We start from the raw sequence: 19,715 nt of genomic DNA, 5'->3' as shown, positions 1-19,715 counted from the left end.
TTGGTTTTGATGTGCAGCTTGTCAAACAATAGAACCTACAGGTGTAAAATCTCAAGTGTAGATATGATGTGCATGTCTACCACAGTGATTGATGAGATTGAAGCACTTTGGCACAAAAGGTATGGACACTTGAACTATAGAAGTCTCAGTGATTTAAATTCTAAGGAATTGGTGTATGGTTTGCCTAAGTTCAAGACAAAGAAGTCCATATGTGAAATATGTGTGAAGAGTAAGCATAGTAGAAAGCCCTTTGTAGCTGAAATGCCTAAGAGAGCTAGTGCTGTATTGCAAGTTATTCATAGTGACATCTGTGGTCCATTTGAAGTTGCTTCATTAGGGGGAAGCAAGTATTTCATTACATTTGTTGATGAATATAGCAGAATGATCTGGTTATACACTTTGAAGTTAAAGAGTGAAGCTTTAGAAGTGTTCAAGAAGTTTAAAGTCTTAATTGAAAAAGAAAGTGAGAAATCAATTAAGATCTTAAGAACAGATGGTGGTGGAGAGTATACCTCAAGAGAATTTGAGAACTTCTGTACTAATCAAGGCATTACACATGAAGTTACTGCTCCATACACACCACAACACAATGGACTAGCTGAAAGAAGAAATAGAACATTGTTAGATATGGCAAGGAGCATGATTAAGCAGAAGAATTTGCCACACAAGTTCTGGGGTGAAGCAGTACTTACTGCAGCCTACATTCTGAACAAATGTCCTACAAAGAAGCTGAAAGTTGTGCCAGAGGAAGCTTGGTGTGGGAGGAAGCCAAGTGTGAAGCACCTCAAGATTTTTGGTTCATTATGCTATAAGCATGTACCAGATGCTGGAAGAACCAAACTTGAAGATAAAAGTGAAATAATGATACTCATAGGATATCATCCAACTGGTGCCTACAAGCTATACAATCCAGTTACTCAGAAGGTTCACATTAGCAGAGATGTAATTGTGAATGAAGAAGAGAAGTGGAAATGGGAGAAAGAACCAGTGTACAACAGTGAATTGCAGTCAACCTTCATCTATCCAAGTTCAAGTGATGAATCTGATGGAGGTGATGAAGGTGAGCCAGCTGCTGAAAATATTCAGAATCAAGGTACAGATAGTGATGGTAATATGAATTTATCAAGTGATGATGATGATAGAATTCATATGATTGCAAGAACTCAGAGAACCAAACGTGTACCAGCTAGATTGAATGACTGTGAAGTTACTCAAGACAATGCATTGAATGATGAGGGTGATCTCATTCACTTTGCATTACTAGCTGAACCATTGAATTACAGAGATGCTTTGAAAAGTAATGTGTGGAAGAAGGCAATGGAAGAAGAGCTGAAGTCAATTGAGAAAAATCAGACTTGGAAGCTAGTTGACTTGCCAGACAAGAAAAAGAAAATTGATGTGAAATGGGTGTTTAAAGTGAAATTGAACCCTGATGGCACAATTTCAAAGCATAAAGTAAGGTTAGTTGCTAGAGGATTCTTACAGAAACATGGAATTGACTACAATGAAGTGTTTGCGCCAGTTGCTAGAATTGAAACTGTGAGGTTGGTTGTAGCATTGGCCTGTAAGAACAAATGGAGCCTGTACCATCTGGATGTGAAATCAGCATTTCTGAATGGTCCACTTGATGAGGAGGTGTATGTGTCACAGCCTCCAGGTTTTGAAATAAAAGGGAAGGAATCAATGGTGTATAAGCTGTATAAGGCACTATATGGCTTGAAACAGGCTCCTAGAGCATGGAACAAAAGGATTGATGACTTTCTGATTCATATAGGGTTTAAAAAATGTGTTGCTGAGTTTGGTGTATATGTACATTGCCCTAAAGATGAAGATATTGTCATAATCTGCTTGTATGTTGATGATTTGCTCATAACTGGAAGTAGAATTGCAGAAATTGCAAAAGTGAAAGATAAGCTCAAAAGTGAATTTGAAATGTCTGATCTTGGTGAACTTTCATTCTTTCTAGGAATGGAATTTATGAGAAGAGAAGATGGTATAGTGATGCACCAGCAGAAGTACATTGGTGAATTACTTGAAAAATTTGAAATGAAAAGCTGCAATCCATTGTCAAATCCATCAGAGACAAACACAAAAATTGATGAGTGCTCAGATGAAGAGAAGGTTGATCCAACTGTGTTTAGACAAATAGTTGGCTCATTGAGGTATGTGTGCAACAGTAGGCCTGATATATGCTATGCTGTGAGTGTTATCAGCAGGTTTATGCATGATCCAAGGAAGTCACACATGATAGCTGCTAAGAGAATCCTCAGATATCTTAAAGGTACTTTGGAAGTTGGCTTGCTATTCCCTATTGGTACAAACAGTGCAGGGAGTACTTTGATAGGGTATTCTGATAGTGATTGGTGTGGAGACATAACTGATAGGAGGAGCACATCAGGGTATGTTTTCAAGTTCAATAATGCTGCAATCTCTTGGTGTACAAAGAAACAAGCTGTGACTGCTCTCTCATCTTGTGAAGCTGAATATATAGCAGGCACATTTGCAGCATGTCAAGCAATTTGGTTGAATTCAGTGATGATAGAAATCAAGTGTGAACCAGTGAAGCCTCTAATCCTAAGGATTGATAACAAGTCTGCTATAAGCCTTGCTAAAAATCCAATCTCACATGGAAGGAGCAAGCACATTGCTACCAGATTTCATTTCATTAGAGAACAAGTGACAAATGGAATGATTGAAGTGCAGTACTGTCCAACTGAGGTACAACTTGCAGATGGTTTTACAAAAGCTGTGAAACTTGACAGATTTGAGTTCTTAAGGAGGAGCTTAGGTCTGGTTGTGTGTAATTCAAGCATGAATTAAGGAGGAGTGTTAAGATTTGATAATTCATCTTGAATATTAGTTTGTTAGATGTTTGAATAAGAGTTAGTTACAACCAACTTATTAGTTAAAAGTTTGTTAGTAACTAACTAGGTTAGTTAGGGAATTGGTTATGCCTTGGGTTAAGCTTGCTTGTTACACAAGCTTCCCTATAAATGCAATTAGTGCATTCATTTGTAATAAAATCTTTTGTGGCCCAATAAGGAAGAATAAAATTCTATATTTTCCCTAAGTTTCATATTCAGTTCTTAATCAAAATCATCAAGAAAGGTTTTCATTTTGTATAACACAGTTTTTGCAAAACTGTGTGTGCTCAAGCTCAAGCCTGCGCGCCTATGAGCTTGCCTGCGTGCCTGTGCCTGCAATCCGTCCTCTGAAGCACTTCAGAGTCAGAGGCAACATAACCTCTGAACTTTGCATCCTCTGAACCAAACAATCCTTGCTTCTGCTGCGCCAACAAATTTATGTGAGGGTTAATTAAAAAAAACCTAATTTTTTCTTCCATCTAATTCTCTCGGTGGCAGGTCTCGAACCGAGTTGCTCTAGGTTGGAGAATAAATTCTTAACCAAGTGATCTCTCGGAAAATAGGCTTCTTCCATCTAATTCTACCATTTAATTAATATCACTTTCATCACTCCTAAATTCAACATATTTCACTTTGCATTTATAGTAAATTCTAAATATACCAATCCTTTTGGACAAAAGGAGTATTTTTTTACTATCTTTTAATTATTGAGACAATAAAATTACTCTTTTTTTAGGTGATGATCCAAATAAAAGGTTTCTCAAATAAAAGGAAATTGGCCAAGAGCAAAACGCATCTTAGACAAAGAAGAAAGACTAAAATATGCAGCCATAACAATAGGGTGGCCCACAGTGTTGCATATAGCAGCAGGTGCAAATCACATTCACTTTGTGAAGGAGCTATTGAAAATACTTGATGAAAATGCAATTGAATTGCAAGATATCAAGGGCAACACTGCTTTCTGTTTTGCTGCTGTAGCTGGAAACATGGAAATTGTTGACTTAATGGATATACACTCCTATTCAGTTTGCTGCATTGCAAGGTAGATCCAAAAATGACTTGGCATCTATATGACAAAATCAAACATTGTTTTAAAGATGAAGACTGGAATTTATTATTCTTTGCTTGTATCTATACTTTGCATTTTATGATTTTTTATAAAAATAAAACAGAACAAAATGCTAAAAGTTACTATAGCTTGGAAGGATTGAACATACAACCTTTCACGTTATGAAATGAAATAAAGAGCATGTGATACGACAATGACGATATGACATAAAGAACAATTTGGAACGATAGCACATGCTTATGCTTGCACTAACTTATGACAAGAAATTTTGTTTAGGCAAAATAGCACCAGGAATCTTTATCTTTGGTATTTCAGCATTTTTTTTAAAATAACTTTCCCGAACTCTGGACTACTAGGGCCTTCTTCCCCTAGAAATCAATGGGTGGAAAAAATAAAAATAAGGTATCGTATCATCAATTTTAAGTTATAAAAATAAATATAGAAGAAACCACTTGTTAATAATATATGATACCCAAAGTGGTATCACCATTAAAGCAAAATATGTATGAGTTGCGTAAGTATTACATAACATCGTAGGGACCACTTATTAGTAATATATAATACCCAAAGTGATATCACTATTAGAGATACTCTTACAACTATACTATATATATAATCCATAATAAAATAGTGCGACTTTAAAGTGATTTATTCACTTTAAAGATAAAAATTTAGTAACTAACTATTTAACAAAAAAAAAACTCTAAATAACTAAAAGGAAAAAGGTAAAATGTGTCCTAAGAAGATATGTTAGTGATTAAATTTTTTTTTTCTTTCATAATTCATCTATCTAATTTATTTTTTAAACTTGATCACAAACTAATTATACAAAATTTTAAAAAATATTTCTAATTTTAGGCATTTGTTAACAAGACACTATATATATATATATAATAATAATGGTCTGTAATTGACTATATTACTTGACTTTGTTTTTCTTTGGCTTAATTATTAAAATGGTCCCTTAAAGATATTTTTGGTTTTAGATTGGTCCCTTAAAGAAAAAAAGTACAAATAAGTCCCTTAAAAAAAAAGTCTGAATAGTTCCCTTAAAGACACATCTGTTAATCAGTTTGTTCCTTAAAACAAGGTCCGAATAAGACCAAACTGATTAACGGATATGTTAATCAGTTTGGTCCTTAAAACAAGGTCCGAATAAGACCAAACTGATTAACGGATATGTCTTTAAGGGACCTATTCAGACATTTTTTTCTTTAAGGACCTATTCAGACTTTTTTTTTTTAACGGAACAATGTGAAATCAAAAATATCTTTAAGCAACCATTTTACTAATTAATTAAGCCTTTTTCTTTTTACCGCTAATATATTGATATGCATGTCATATCTTATCTTATAAAGATCGATAACTATTGTTAGACATCAAATTTAAGTTTGATTTCGTTGCGCGTTGGGCGCATACTATATATATGTGGGGCCGAGCCTACATGGCAATGAACTATTTTTTTCCACATGTCTCCTTCCTCTCTCCTTCATTTGTCACTATTTTCTTTTGCTTTTTCTCTATGTACCTTCATATTTATTCCCTTTTGTTGTCTATATAATTTCAACCAGGAACAATATATATTTCTTCAAGCTCAATATTTTCTCCTCACTCTTCCCTTAATATCCCTTTCATTTATGATTTCAATTTGAACAAGAATCCGACCATTATACTAAGTATTAATTACTATAAAAATATGAGTGATTGCTCTGTACATTTATTTATTATTATATTTTCCTATTTTTATAATATTTCTCAAAATTCAATCAAAACTACATGCTGAATATATTATTTGTCATATTTCTGCAGGCAACTGAGGCAAGTGTAGTAGAAGAAAAATTAAAATATTCTTTACGTATTCCCAGGTATGGTTTACCTTAACATTTTCTTTGTCGGGTTGAATTCTCAGCCGTAAATTTAAGGAATCAAAGTGAAATTTAAAATAAACTTAAAGAACCAAATGTATAATTTAGTGTAAAACAAATTGATTTAATATGTGTTGAAATAATATTAATTTTACATAAGTTTTTTTATAATTTTAGTTTAAAAATTATAAAATGAGACTTTTTTACTAACCAAAATTTAATATATTTTAATTTTTGAAGATATAATTAAGGTGATTGTCCTTAGCTTGGTGGAATGGCTTATTATTGTGCTTATAAAGTGTATGATTTCAAAATATTGTAATGGATTTTGAGTACCTTTTATATTTGGATCAATAAATATTCCTAAATAAAAATTGTTTGAAGATATTTTTTTACTTTTATTTTAACTTATTATCAATAACAGGATATCATTTTTTTTAACAATTAAGTAAAACTTTAAAACGCAAATTTAAAATTAAGAAAATAAGGACAAACTTTAAAACACGTTCATCCGATTTGTAAAAGCATCTCTAGTAAATATAATTAATGTAATTTATTTTGGATAGTTTTTATTTAGTGGACTCCAGTGTGTTACATCACATTTATATAATTCGGCCACAGAATTTATACTCCAATAGTGTATATTTAAACAACTTATAAGATCTTATAGCATAATTAATTCTTTTAATTGTAAGTTGATTACAAGCATAGTTAATTATTTATTCGTATGAAACAATATCTTAAATACTATACTCTACAACTTTTTATGAAACTCATATTATTGGACCCATAGATTAGATATATTCCAATGGAAACTAAAATCACGGTTGCATTGCATAGTGTGTGAAACTCAATAATAAAACACTTGTTGAAGATGCTCAAAGAGTTTGAACTCTAAAATTTTTTCTGGTTTAGATTAGGTATCATTTTCTCACCCTAAACCTTAAAGAAGAAATAATTTCTATGTCATATTTTTTTACTTTTTAACCTTGAAATTGTTTTACTTTTGGAATTTTATTTCTTCCTCATTTTTTTAATGGCATATTTTTTTAGTCAAAATAAATATGTTGGCATATCTTCTATAGAATTTTACTTACAAAAACAAATCTTCTATAGAATTTAAAAAAAAAAAAATTAGAAAAAAATGAAAATAAGTTGATGTTATTATTAATTAAAACAGTAAAAAACAAGTTAAACGCAAACATGTCCTTAGCTTTCTTTTCAAGAGTTCCTGGAAATACTTTTACACTTTTTAAAAAGTTGAATCTTTTGATTAAAAGAAATACTAGTATATTTGAAAGTTGACTAAAAAAATTGTCGTCTAGCTCTAAGATTTATAAGTGATCATGAAGTTCAAACGAGAAAATTAGAAGAAAATTCATGTTTTCGTCATCTACTATTTAATGTATAAATAATCTAATAAAAAATTCAATTTTATCCTAAATTAACCTCTAAAAATTTTAATTTTGTCCAAAACTAACCTTAAAAATATCAAAAAATTTTAATCAGAACTCGAACAACTATCAATGTTTGCTTAGACTTGGCTCCGCCCATGCATACAATGATATGATTGATTCCACTCAATTCAATATAGTAAAATATTTATTTTTCGTTGTTTTAATCGAACTTATATCAATTAAATTATTATTCAATTCATAAAATTGAATATAACTATTAACTTATACTTTTAAACTACTGGAAATATCATCAATAAAATTTAAAAAATTTTAAATATTGTTTCACAATAAATCACTTATGAATATGATTAACTAGCCAATCCATGTTGATAAGCTCTTGAATGCGCCAAATCAGAATGAGGGTGATCCCATTAAGATTGCATCTCCTTGTAACCATATCAATTAGTAGTTTTGAGTCACTTTCCACAATGAGGTGAGTAACCCCTTTTTGTCTAGCAAACTCCATTCCTGTATACATGCCCCACATTTCGGCATGTAAAGAGTCACAAGTACCAATCTTCTGAGTGTATCCATGTATCCACCGACCATCAGAATCCCGCAGTAAGCCACCACATCCAGCAAGATCAGGGACGAAACTAGGCACTAATAAAAGGAGGCGGTCGCCACACTTAAGTAGATTAAAGTAATGTTACATTTCTATGCTCGCCTTTGTCAATTAAAATATGTTCGCCCCTGTTAATTAAAAGAGAAAGTTGATCACAATCACAAGTTTTATCACTACAAACAATAAATTACTCCCTAATGTTTATTTATAGATCAATTGGGCTAGTTCACCTTAACTAGAAAGTATACTATTATACTATTATCAGCATTAATGAAGCATAAAACTTCTTAGTTATGTTTTTCTTTATTTATATTATTATATACTAGCGGTCAGACAGGATGCGTTCCGCGCCTGTCTGTATGATCCATACTTTCTACTATATAAATTTATGTTGAAGATTATTCTAAATTTTTAATATTATCGTTTTTTTAATGAATAATTGACTTATGGAAAACAAAAAATTAAGTCACAACATTAAATTAAATGTAAAAAACTATTAAGTAAAAATGCAAACATTAGGAAAAGGATTTAATTGATATGCACTGACAATGTAAAATAATTTTACACTATCAACCAATAATTTTACACCCCACTTTTTTCTGATTCCGTCCCTAAGCAAGATCCACAAATTTTTTATGAGCTCCATCGTAACTAAACTTGATCCAGCCTTCATTGAGACATTTTCAACAAATAAATATAATTTCCAATCGTGTCGGCCTCCAGTAAAATATAATAATAGTCGTACAAATATTGGCCGACATTTTATCTTTGTACGGGAGAAAGACATGATGAAAGTATTAAGACAAGTTAATGTGGGATATCCACTCATAAGTAATCATATGTATGTGGTCCTCACTCCTGAGTAATTTTGCCAAAGTTAAATTGTCAATTCAAATTCATTCACAATTTTTTTTTTAAATTTTTTTTTTTTTGAGGAAACTCATTTACATTTTTGGTCTAGGATATATTAGAGAATTTATTAGTAGTTTTTGGAGGAAACTTTTATCACTACTTTTGCTATTTGGAAAATTGGAATTGAAATGATGAGTCCCATGTAAGGGTGAGGGAATTTACCTCATTAAAAATCATATTTATGGGTCAACGAGAAATAATTTTTAAGGTAAAAATATATAATATAATGAGAAAAAATAACAAAATTATGAGCCTAATGAGTAAACATTCCTTTGCAGATAATACAATTAAAAAGGTATGGACACAACAATCATTGAAGGAAGATCCATTTCAAAGCCACCATATTGGGATGGTAAAACAAATTTTGATGAATGGAAGGAACGTATGAAGATATTCATGAAATCCGTTGACTTCAAAATTTGGCTTGTGACTAAGAATGGATCAAAAATTCCAACAAAAATAATAAATGGTGTAGAGTTGGAGAAATCTGAAGATGAATTCAATGAAGAAGATACGAAGATCATGGTACTAGAAGCAAAAGCTCAAAATATTTTATGTTGTGCCTTAAATCCAGATGCTCTTAAAAGAATTTCAAGTTGCCAGACGGCCAAAGAAATGTGGGAGAAGCTATGTATCGACTTTGACAGTGTAGTGAGAACATCGGATATCAATTCTACACCTCAAGCATCACGAGGACAGACGTCCAACTACAGATGCCCTACCACTGACTTTTTAGAGGAAACAGGTACGATTTCTCTATTATTTATTTTGTCAACCAGTGGTTAGAAAATTCACTTTAAAGATAAATAAATGGAGTGTTCGAAGTTCGAATCGCGGTTCCTGCAACGGTTTCTCTATTTAAATTTGTACACCCAAGTACAAATCTCTTTAAATTTTTTTTTAACAACCCAAAATGGGCTTAGGCTAATATGAACAAGTTGATCAAGTGGTGTATGGAGCACCACTTGCCAATAATTTTACGACGAATACAAATTTTACAAAATCCACCGTTGGATTGAAAGTTTATATCACATAGATCATCCATATAAATTTTTAGAAAAATTGAAAATCATTTGATATATATGTTATTGAGACCCATCAAAATTAACGGCTCATGAGTTTTTATTAAATACCGTTAATTTTGACGGGTCTCAATAACATATCAAATTATTCTCAATTTTTCTAAAATTTTTTATGGATGATCTATGTGATATAAACTTTCAATCTAACAGTGAATTTTATAAAATTTATATTCGTCGTAGAGTTATTGAGAAGTGGTGTACCATGCACCACTTGATGAACTTGTTCATGATAGAAGTGGCCCCCAAAATGAGATATATATTACTTCATCCGTCACAAAACTTTAGTCTTTTTGGAGTTTTGCACGGAGATTAAGAAATCATAAGTAAAATCATTTTTACACTTACTTTATTAAGAAAGAGAAAATCTATTAAATTAATGCTTTAACTTTTGTAAGAGTCCAAATGGTAAAGTATCACTAAATGTGCATTGATTTCTTAAAAAGACTAAAGTTTTGGGATAAAATTAAAAAATTAAAAAGCCTAAAGATTTGGGACGGAGAGAGTAATAAACAGTCTCCCCAGTACAAGGTGTACTGAGAACGACTAAAAATATTTACAAGGAGTCTAGGAAAAAAACCATAAAACAAATCATAGAAAGCCCGAACAAAGTAAAAGATCAGACCACCAACAATGGTAGTTTGAGACTAAAGTCACACTCGTCGTCTTCAACCACCTATAGGACAACAACTTGATCTTATCCAACAATTGATGAGAAATACTTGTTGAACCGCTGAATAATCTATGATTTCTTTCCGTCCAAATAACCCAAACACAAACAAGCCAAATAAGCTGCATAAAAGACCGTCGTGCGCAAGAACCGCCGGCTGAAGAAATGAACTGGACAAAATGATCACACAAACTAATGTAGTCCACCATATGAACGTCAATCCACGATCGAACCAATGCCTAAAGAGAACCAGAAGTACTACAAGAGAGGAACTGGTGATAAGCCGACTCAACCCCTCCACATCCAGAAACACAAGAGATAGCTGTAGACGATAAGATGCCTCGGGTAACCAGGTTGACTTTAGTGTGCAGCTGATCCCGCAGTAAACGCCATGCTAAAATAGAAACCTTCATGGGTACCTGTTTGTGCCAAATAAAATCATAACTAGCATCCAAAATAACCGAGTCCTGAGAAGTCAAAAGCTGATAAGCGCCGCTAACACAGTAATTGTCGTAAGGATCATGCAACCAAAGCCACCTATCTGGAAGCTGGGCCTACAAAGAGACATCAAGAAGTAAGGCCCGACACTCCCCCAACATCTCCTCCTCCCAACCCAAAACTGCCTCCGCCACACCCACGCCCCCTCCTGTCTCCCACCCTAAAGAAGCCATCTCAACTACCGACCCTGATTTGTTCTCCGACAAGTCAAACAAACGCCTAAACCTCTCACACAACGGACTCCCGCCCAACCAAGGATCAATCTAGAACAAGGTATCAGACCCATCCCCACCTTTTTTGAGATACTCTTTTAAAACTTTATATGATAATTTTTGGAAATGATCCAACCATACTACTATGAAATTTGAGAAATTTTAGAATCCAAAGTGTTGATGAAAAATATTTATGGGATCAAAAGTCGAAGAAAAGTTTTATAGAAATTACAAAAGATATTTAAAATTTTATTGGACCAAAACCGAATATATATATATATATATATATATATATATATATATGACATATTATTGGTATAAAGTTTTTTTTTTTTGAATTACCATATTATTGGTACAAAGATTGATTTTCTAAAACTCTTATTAGAGATCGAACTACTGAACATTTGCTAACAAAGACATCTAAAACTCTTATTGCTTGGACCAATTCATTATTAATCTATCTTAATAGTTATTTTGGTTTACGATCCATCTTAATACTTAGTTATTTTTTTTGGACAAAATCTTAATATATACTTTTTTTTTTTATTTTCATAAGCAAACAATATATTATAAAGGAGTACAAAGGGGTACTCAATCCCTCACAATATAAAGCAAATTATAGTATGCTTTGAAGACATACAATAAGATCTAAACACCATTCAGAAAAAGAGAAAGAGGACTTACGGCCAAAACGACCCCTAAACCAAAACCAAGAAAAAGTTTTAATATCATCTACAAGTTTGGAAGCATCCGGTAAGGCTCCATTAAAAACAACATTATTTCTAAGCTTCCATAAGCACCATGTAGTGGCCAGCCAAATCAAATGACGAATCCGATTACCTTTTTTTGATTTAACCAAAGAATCAAAGGATAAAAAGTGATTCCAACCTTCCAAGTCTGCCGGTAAACTCTGTCCTAACCATCTATATATAGTTTCCCACACACCTTTAACAAAAGAGCAATTGAAGAATAGATGGGAACAGTCTTCCATATGCATATAACAAAAAATACAAGAAATATCATGCGGATTATTCAATATACCTCTATGGTGAAGGCTGCCCGCGTAGGTAGCTTCTCTAGAAGCAATCTCCAACCAAAAATATTAACTTTACATGGAACATCGTTTTTTCAAAGCTTTAATTTTGGATAGCATCCAAAACATTTGACTCCAAAACAACAAACTATAACACGATTTAACCGTAAAGAGGCCAACCGAATCCGGCACCCACCGCCATCTATCCGACCTCGCTTGATCAAAAGGACAATCAAGTAAAAGTTGCTTAAGAGCTCGAAGATGATGTGCGTCATTGTCAGAAAGTTCTTCACACCACTACCAATGCCACTCGGTATCTGTTCCATTACGACTCAACTTATCTGAGATCAAAACATCCTTAAAAGCTTCTTTTGCATACAGATTAGGATATAAGTCACCAAAACTGTTATTTCCAAACCACTTGAATTTCCAAAAGCCGATATCATTACCATCACCAACGCAACAACCCACATTCGATTTGAACCATTCCTCATCAGCCGTCCTGCCGATGCTCAAAATATCCCTCCACCAAATAGAGTCGTTAGCCCCAACCCGAGGTGCTGTTCCAGTCAAACTTTTAATAGGTAGATGCCCATATCTAAACTGCAACAAATCAGCCCATACCCCCGGTCTTTCATTAATTAATCTCCATTTTCATTTGCTAAGCAATGTCGTATTGAAAAATTCAAAATTTGTTACTCCTAATCCACCCTGGTTCTCTGGTAAAAGAATATGAATTGAGTTATCAAACTGAACTTATACTTAAATCTGGATATTATGTTGATATTACACTACCAGTTCCAAAATAATTAATTGACCTTTTTGAAAATCATTGTCCTCAAATAATTTACCTTTTTAATACCACCTTAATTTTTTCTTCTATCTAATTCTCTCAGTGCCAGGTCTCGAACCGAGTTCCTCTAGGTTGGAGAATAAATTCTCAACCAAGTGATCTCTCGGGAAATAGGCTTCTTCCATCTAGTTCTACCGTTTAATTAATACCACTTTCATCACTCCTAAATTCAACATATTTCACTTTGCATTTATAGTAATTCATACCAATCCTTTGGGACAATAAAATTACTCTTTTTTTAGGTGATGATCCAAATAAAAGGTTTCTCAAACTTTGTGTTCCCCTCCACAAGCTAGCTCTAAAAGGAAATTGGCCAGGAGCAAAACTCATCTTAGACAAAGAAGAAAGACTAAAACATGCAGCCATAGCAAGAGGGTGGCCTACAGTGTTACATATAGCAGCAGGTGCAAATCACATTCACTTTGTGAAGGAGCTATTTAAAATACTTGATGACAATGAAATTGAATTGCAAGATATCAAGGGCAACACTGCTTTCTGTTTTGCTGCTGCAGCTGGAAACATGGAAATTGTTGACTTAATGTGGAAAAGAATCGAACATTTACATACAAAAAGAGGTGGAAATGGATATACTCCTATTCAGTTTGCTGCATTGCAAGGTAGATCCAAAATGACTTGGCATCTATATGACGACACCGAACATTGTTTTACAGATGAAGACCGGAATTTATTATTCTTTGCTTGTATCAGAACTGGCATCTATGGTAAGTATTACTACACTTGCATCTAAATTTTTTTTGTTGTTTTAAAATCAGTCACTAAATTGGCAAATTTGTAGTTCATATGATATATGGTGGACCAATGTTCAAAAATGGGTTGAAACTCCTAAAACAACCAATATTAATTGTCATTGCACATGTGACAGTAACCAAATTGGTGTCTTAAACAAATACTAATGTCTTAAAATTCAACTTGTATTAATTTTCTAACGGTTTTGTTGAATCAACACCAATCGGGAGTCAGAACACAATTTCAGCAGTAAGAAAACGGATTCTAGACTTCGATTAAAAGGCGGAGACTAATTCAGCAGTAATAGATCACGTAGAACAATCCCCACCATATCAACTGGAAAAATATTGATCATAATATTTGTTTCAATTGCAGACTTAGCCTTGAAAATGGTAGGGGACAATAATGTACTAGCGTTTGCACGCGATGAGAATGAAGAGACAGCTTTGCATGTATTGGCTCAAAATCAAACTCCTTTAGATTCTGGTTGTCAGTGTCCAGACCTTGATCATAATCACATCATGATCAATCCTGGTAAATAAGTAAACTATCCTTTTTTTTTATTAACTACTATAACTATTCTTCCACATTTGTTTCATTTATGTTAAGTAACAAAGTCTGTATTAATTGCAGGAATGAAAAATCACATGGCTTTTCAATTGGTTAAATTTCTTTGGACCACAATTTTTAAGAAATATTATGGAAAAAATGAGTTAAATGAAATAAAAAATCATCCTTCTCAACTAATATTTGATGCTGCAAAAGTTGGAAATTTTGGATTTTTATCAGAGCTTATTAGTGTTGATCCTAGCTTGATATGGGATATCGATAGCAAAAATCGAACTATATTACACATAGCTGTTTTGCATCGGCATGCTAGTATCTTCAATCTCGTACATCAAATAGGGAATATACAAGATATCTTGGTGACATATGAAGATGATGAAAAAAACACTATATTGCACATGGTTGCAAATTTAGCACCACGGAGTCAACTTGATTTGGTTTCTGGAGCAGCTTTTCAAATGTCTGTTGAGTTATTATGGTTTGAGGTACAACTGTTTTATCTCATCACTTTGCATTTTATGATTTTCATAAGGTAATAGAGCAGTGAAATTTTGACTCGGATTAGTGGGCCCGTATTTTAGACTGAGTTCGGCTCTAATACTTTTAGGTCGAAAAACAATCGGACGATTTTGGTTCAGTCTGGTTGGTCTATTAGGCCAGAATGAATTTCTTAAGCAATTTTTGAAAACTAAAATAGTTATTATCTGTTAAAATTTGGGCGCCTAACCAAGCCTGGCTCGAACCGATGCGCTCTATTCTAGTCCCAGTGGGGAAGCAGATAGTCACAATTGGTCATTAAGTAATATATTTTACTTAACATATATACATTTTCATATGATAGAAAGTAAAGAAGATAATGATGCCAGCACAAATAAAGATGAGAAACTCAAAGGGCTTGACTGCACAAGAACTATTCTCAAATGAGCACGAAAAACTAAGGGAAAATGCAGAATCATGGATGAAAAAAACTGCCGAGTCTTGTATGCTAATTTCAACCGTCATAGCTACAGGAGTGTTTGCTGCTGCAGCTAGCTTACCCGGAGGTACCAACGATGACACCGGAAAACCAAACTACTTGAACAAAACATCATTCCTGGTGTTTGCAATATCAGATGCACTTGCCTTCATCTCATCTTCAACCGCAATATTGATTTTCTTCGCTATACTTGTCTCGCGTTATGGAGAGTATGACTTTTATAAATCACTACCTTTAAAGCTAATATTTGGATTGATCACACTATTCATCTCCATAACAAGCATGATGGTAGCATTTAGTAGTTCCTTCTTCATAATATACTATCATGGTTCGAAGTGGGTTCCTATTTGCATTTCAATACTTTGCTTCCTCCCAATACTTTTGTACATAGGTTTGCAATTTTCATTATTTTCAGATATCATTTCCTCCTCAGCCTTCTACTGGAGGACTCTATCTAAGCCTGGTAAAAATATGATTTATGTAGTAGAGGAAGAGTAGAGAATTGTTATTGTAATATATATATAGAATCATATTCTAGAAGGTATTGATGTTAATTAGATAATATTATGGAATAATATAGCTTTTATTTATAATTGTTCTTCCTTATAAGGGTGGTTTAATCTATTTTTACCTTTAATCTACTCATCCTGTTGTTCTATGATACAATCTAAAATGAAAGAGCAGATATTACAAAATTAAAAATAGTTCTGTTAAAGTTAAAGAATAAACAAATTTGGCAGCATAACAACAATTCCTAGCCACCTAAAATTTCGTACCACACTACTAGACGTTATATATGGCCACGACTTAGAGGGGGTGATAAGCCGGTACTTCACCATTGATCTTAACCAAGATCAAGCCTTCAATCCTTGTTCTGTTAGCGGCCAACACTCGGTGGTATTTAGTCCCACATCGGATAGATAGGACTCTTGAGAAGATTTTATAAAGAGGAGGCAATCCTCACCTTACAAGCCGGTTTTGTAAGGATGAGTTAGACCTCGATATTCGTGACATGGTATCAGAGCCTATCGGGTCTATCGTTGGGCTTCCAACATCGTTCACGCTTCAGGCCCATTGGGCCGGGCTGAAGCGTGAGGGGGTGTGTTAGCGGCCAACACTCGGTGGGATTTAGTCCCACATCGGATAGATAGGACTCTTGAGAAGAGTTTATAAAGAGGAGGCAATCCTCATCTTACAAGTCGGTTTTGTAAGGATGAGTTAGACCTCGATATTCGTGACATGTTCTTCAATCTCCAACAATCCTCTATTTGTGAGTTCCAATTCTTCACCAAGAATCTATCGCCAACCCTTGATTTTGGAGCATTCCCTCGAACCTTGATTGAATCAAATACTTTAATCGCAATTGAAGTTCCGTGCTTATATCTCCCTTGACGAATTCCTCAAACCCTTGATCAAACCCAATTATCAAGAACTCTTGATCTCTTGGACGTTATCCTGAACTCTTTTAATCAACCTTATGTTGATGAACATTGAAAAAAGTGATTGATCCTTGGTTTGTTGTGCTTCCCTCAATAACACACAAGATTACAATCAAGAACGTACTCTTAGAAGATACACTAAGCTCTTTAGAATACACTTTCACAAAGTTTACGATTCTAAAAAGTTAATCTCTAAAATTTTACTAAGTGCTGCTTATAGGCAAAGTCATAATGAAGTGACACGTAGGAAAAGAATCAGGAAAAACGTGTACGAACCGGTTCACACTTAAAGAGTGCATACTGCATTGGTTCATGGCTTCATGCAACAAAAAAGAGAACAAAAATTTCCTGCGGTTCACAGAACCCCAGATCTCAGTTTTATATCGGTACAAAGTTGTTATGTACCGGTAGGAAAATCCCTCTGATTTCTGAGCTCGGTTTATGCACCTGTTCATGCAAGTGCTTGCACCGGTTCAAGTTTCACAAGGGAATCTTGTACCGGCTCAACAGGTTATGTATCGGTACAAAATACTCTTTGGAGATTCCAGATTTCTTATGCACCGGTTCATGCATGCCCTGTATGCACTGATTCATGATTTCTGCAAATCATGCACTGGTTCATCCTGCTTGCATGCACCGGTACAACAACCAGTTTTTTGAAAACAAGATAGATGAGCCTTTTGCAAAAAAACTTTTTTACAAAAACATTTTAGCTAACTTTGCCTACTTCAAATCAATATGCTTTGATCCTATTTTTGACATCATTCAAAACACAAGGTGAACACATGCATTTACATTCTCCTCCTTTTTTATGATGGCAAAAATTACCAAGCAAGCAACTTAAAGCAAAAAGAGTAGCAAAAATTACCAAGCAAGCAATTTATAAGGGAGTACAAAGGAGTACTCAAACTCTTACAACAAAGAGCACTAAACTAAGTGCTCAGAATATATAGGATTTAAACACCAAAAAGGAAAAGGAATACAAGTCCTACGCCCATACCCAGGGGCGGATCTATTCAGCAGTGAGGGAGTGCAGATGACTGTAATGAATGGATATGGGCCTTAGTGATTAAATAGGCCCAAAATGCATTAGTCAATTGTATGTGATTATTCATGTTTTAGAATGATCTAGAATAATGATGAGTCATTGATTAGTTTGTTAGTAATATATATTGACATTGGGTGCATGTAATAATCAAGCAAAATGAATGAAGAAGTTAGTTATTGTAGCTTAGTGTAGTTTGTTAGTAAATTTTAGCAATTATCTCTTGAAGTTATGAATAACCAAAAAGTTGTTCATAACAATTGGTGCTCTCATTGAGAGTTTTTCATTGCCATGACTTCTCTCTACCATAACCCGTTTCTCTACCACGATCCTACCATCATCAATGTTCACACCTTGTTGAAACCACAACAATATCAACAACCATCTTGCATTCACACTCGATCCTCACCATTTGCATCATGCCCACCCTTCTACCAACAACAACCATACGGGATTTCCAATCCACCCTCCACCTTCACATCATCACTCACACCTCCTAACCTTACCCATATCAACCCTCCAAACCGCAATAACAATCTTCAATCCATTCTCCAGCAACTCAAACACTCTCAACAAATTTGCCTTCAAACCATGTCCAATTGTATCGATGCATTTTCTGCCCTCAATGCAGATCTAACATCTTACAACTATTTTCCCACCATTCCATCATCCTCCACACCTCAGGACCTCACCTATAATAACATTCATCCCACGCAACAAAATACCTCTGTTTTGCAGAATTCTTTCAACAACCACCAACCACCCCTCAACAATTCCACATACACAGTCATACCCACCATATTCACGCCACCACCACCACCACTCAAAATCTCCACTCATCCATCCAAACCTCAGGATCCGTTGCATCACACAAATCATCCATCGAGTCACACCGAACTTGAACTTGTTGTTGATGGCAATACTTTCTACCCATCAGCGGATTCAAACTCTCACGTCACCATGGAAGAAAAGAAGCTCGTCAATAACGACATCGTCACAGAACCAACACATTTCGACGATGTCGTCGGCGATAGCATTTTCACCGTCTCAGAAAATGACGAGAAATTAGAGATCTGTGAAGAGGTAACAGAAGATAATTTCACCCCCGCCGCCATTTCTCACGCCGTTGAGGAAGAAAATAAGTTTGCACCAGATCTCATCGCAAATTTCAATCCTGTGTCTGATTCCGTTAAGCAGCAGAAACGACGTGTTTTTGACGTGACGGCACCGCTCCCACAACACCTCTTCATCTTTGATTCCGGCGATGATGAGCGACGAGTTCGTTCTCTGGCGATTTTTGGTAATGGCATTTGTGTTTTCGACCCCGGCGGCAATGAGCGCAATTGTGGTTCTCCGGCGTTGAATTTGATCAACAATCATGGTATACAATCTCCTCTGCAAGCGCCATGGGATAGAGGAAAATTGGGTGTGTCTAAATCCCTCTCCTCCGTCAAACACGTCTTCCTTAATTGTTTATTTTCGTTCACACCGACAGTTGTTTCGTTTCCGGTGAGGGGAGCCACTTCTGGTTGGCCATGGGTGCCATGGAGCTCGAGTTTATATGACGACCACCGTTTAATGTCTTCGCCATGGAAATCATACGCCATCTTACTTTCTCTGTTGTGGTTGCCGTGGGATAGAGGGAGAAAGGATTGGGCCTTGGAGATGAATTTGGACTCACGAATGTTTGCAATGGGCCTGCACACACGTTGGACTACTTGCATTTCATATTGGACTACTTGCATTTCATAATGGGGTCAAGTGAAGCTAAGAAGAATTAGAGTTTTGAGAAAGAATTTGGGAATAAGTTCACTCAACACATTTTGAATTTTCTTTAGGTTTAGATTAAATTCTAGGTTGCACT

General features: G+C 34.5%; 1 protein-coding gene across 1 annotated transcript; it reads left to right on the top strand.

The window, feature by feature from the left end:
• The first annotated feature begins 5,385 nt into the window (after nucleotides 1-5,385).
• On the top strand, nucleotides 5,386-15,960 carry LOC123884075. The gene is made up of 7 exons (XM_045933076.1): nucleotides 5,386-5,609; nucleotides 5,743-5,798; nucleotides 9,011-9,477; nucleotides 13,320-13,799; nucleotides 14,200-14,358; nucleotides 14,458-14,876; nucleotides 15,233-15,960. The coding sequence occupies exons 3-7, from the start codon at nucleotides 9,030-9,032 to the stop codon at nucleotides 15,863-15,865; spliced, it is 2,139 nt and encodes a 712-aa protein (XP_045789032.1). The 5' UTR covers nucleotides 5,386-5,609; nucleotides 5,743-5,798; nucleotides 9,011-9,029; the 3' UTR covers nucleotides 15,866-15,960.
• The last annotated feature ends 3,755 nt before the right edge of the window (nucleotides 15,961-19,715 follow it).

The sequence above is a fragment of the Trifolium pratense genome, linkage group LG5, assembly GCF_020283565.1.
Source record: "Trifolium pratense cultivar HEN17-A07 linkage group LG5, ARS_RC_1.1, whole genome shotgun sequence".
Lineage (NCBI taxonomy): Eukaryota > Viridiplantae > Streptophyta > Magnoliopsida > Fabales > Fabaceae > Trifolium > Trifolium pratense.
Note: the sequence above shows the minus strand (reverse complement) of the source record. Positions and strands in the feature narration are given on the sequence as shown.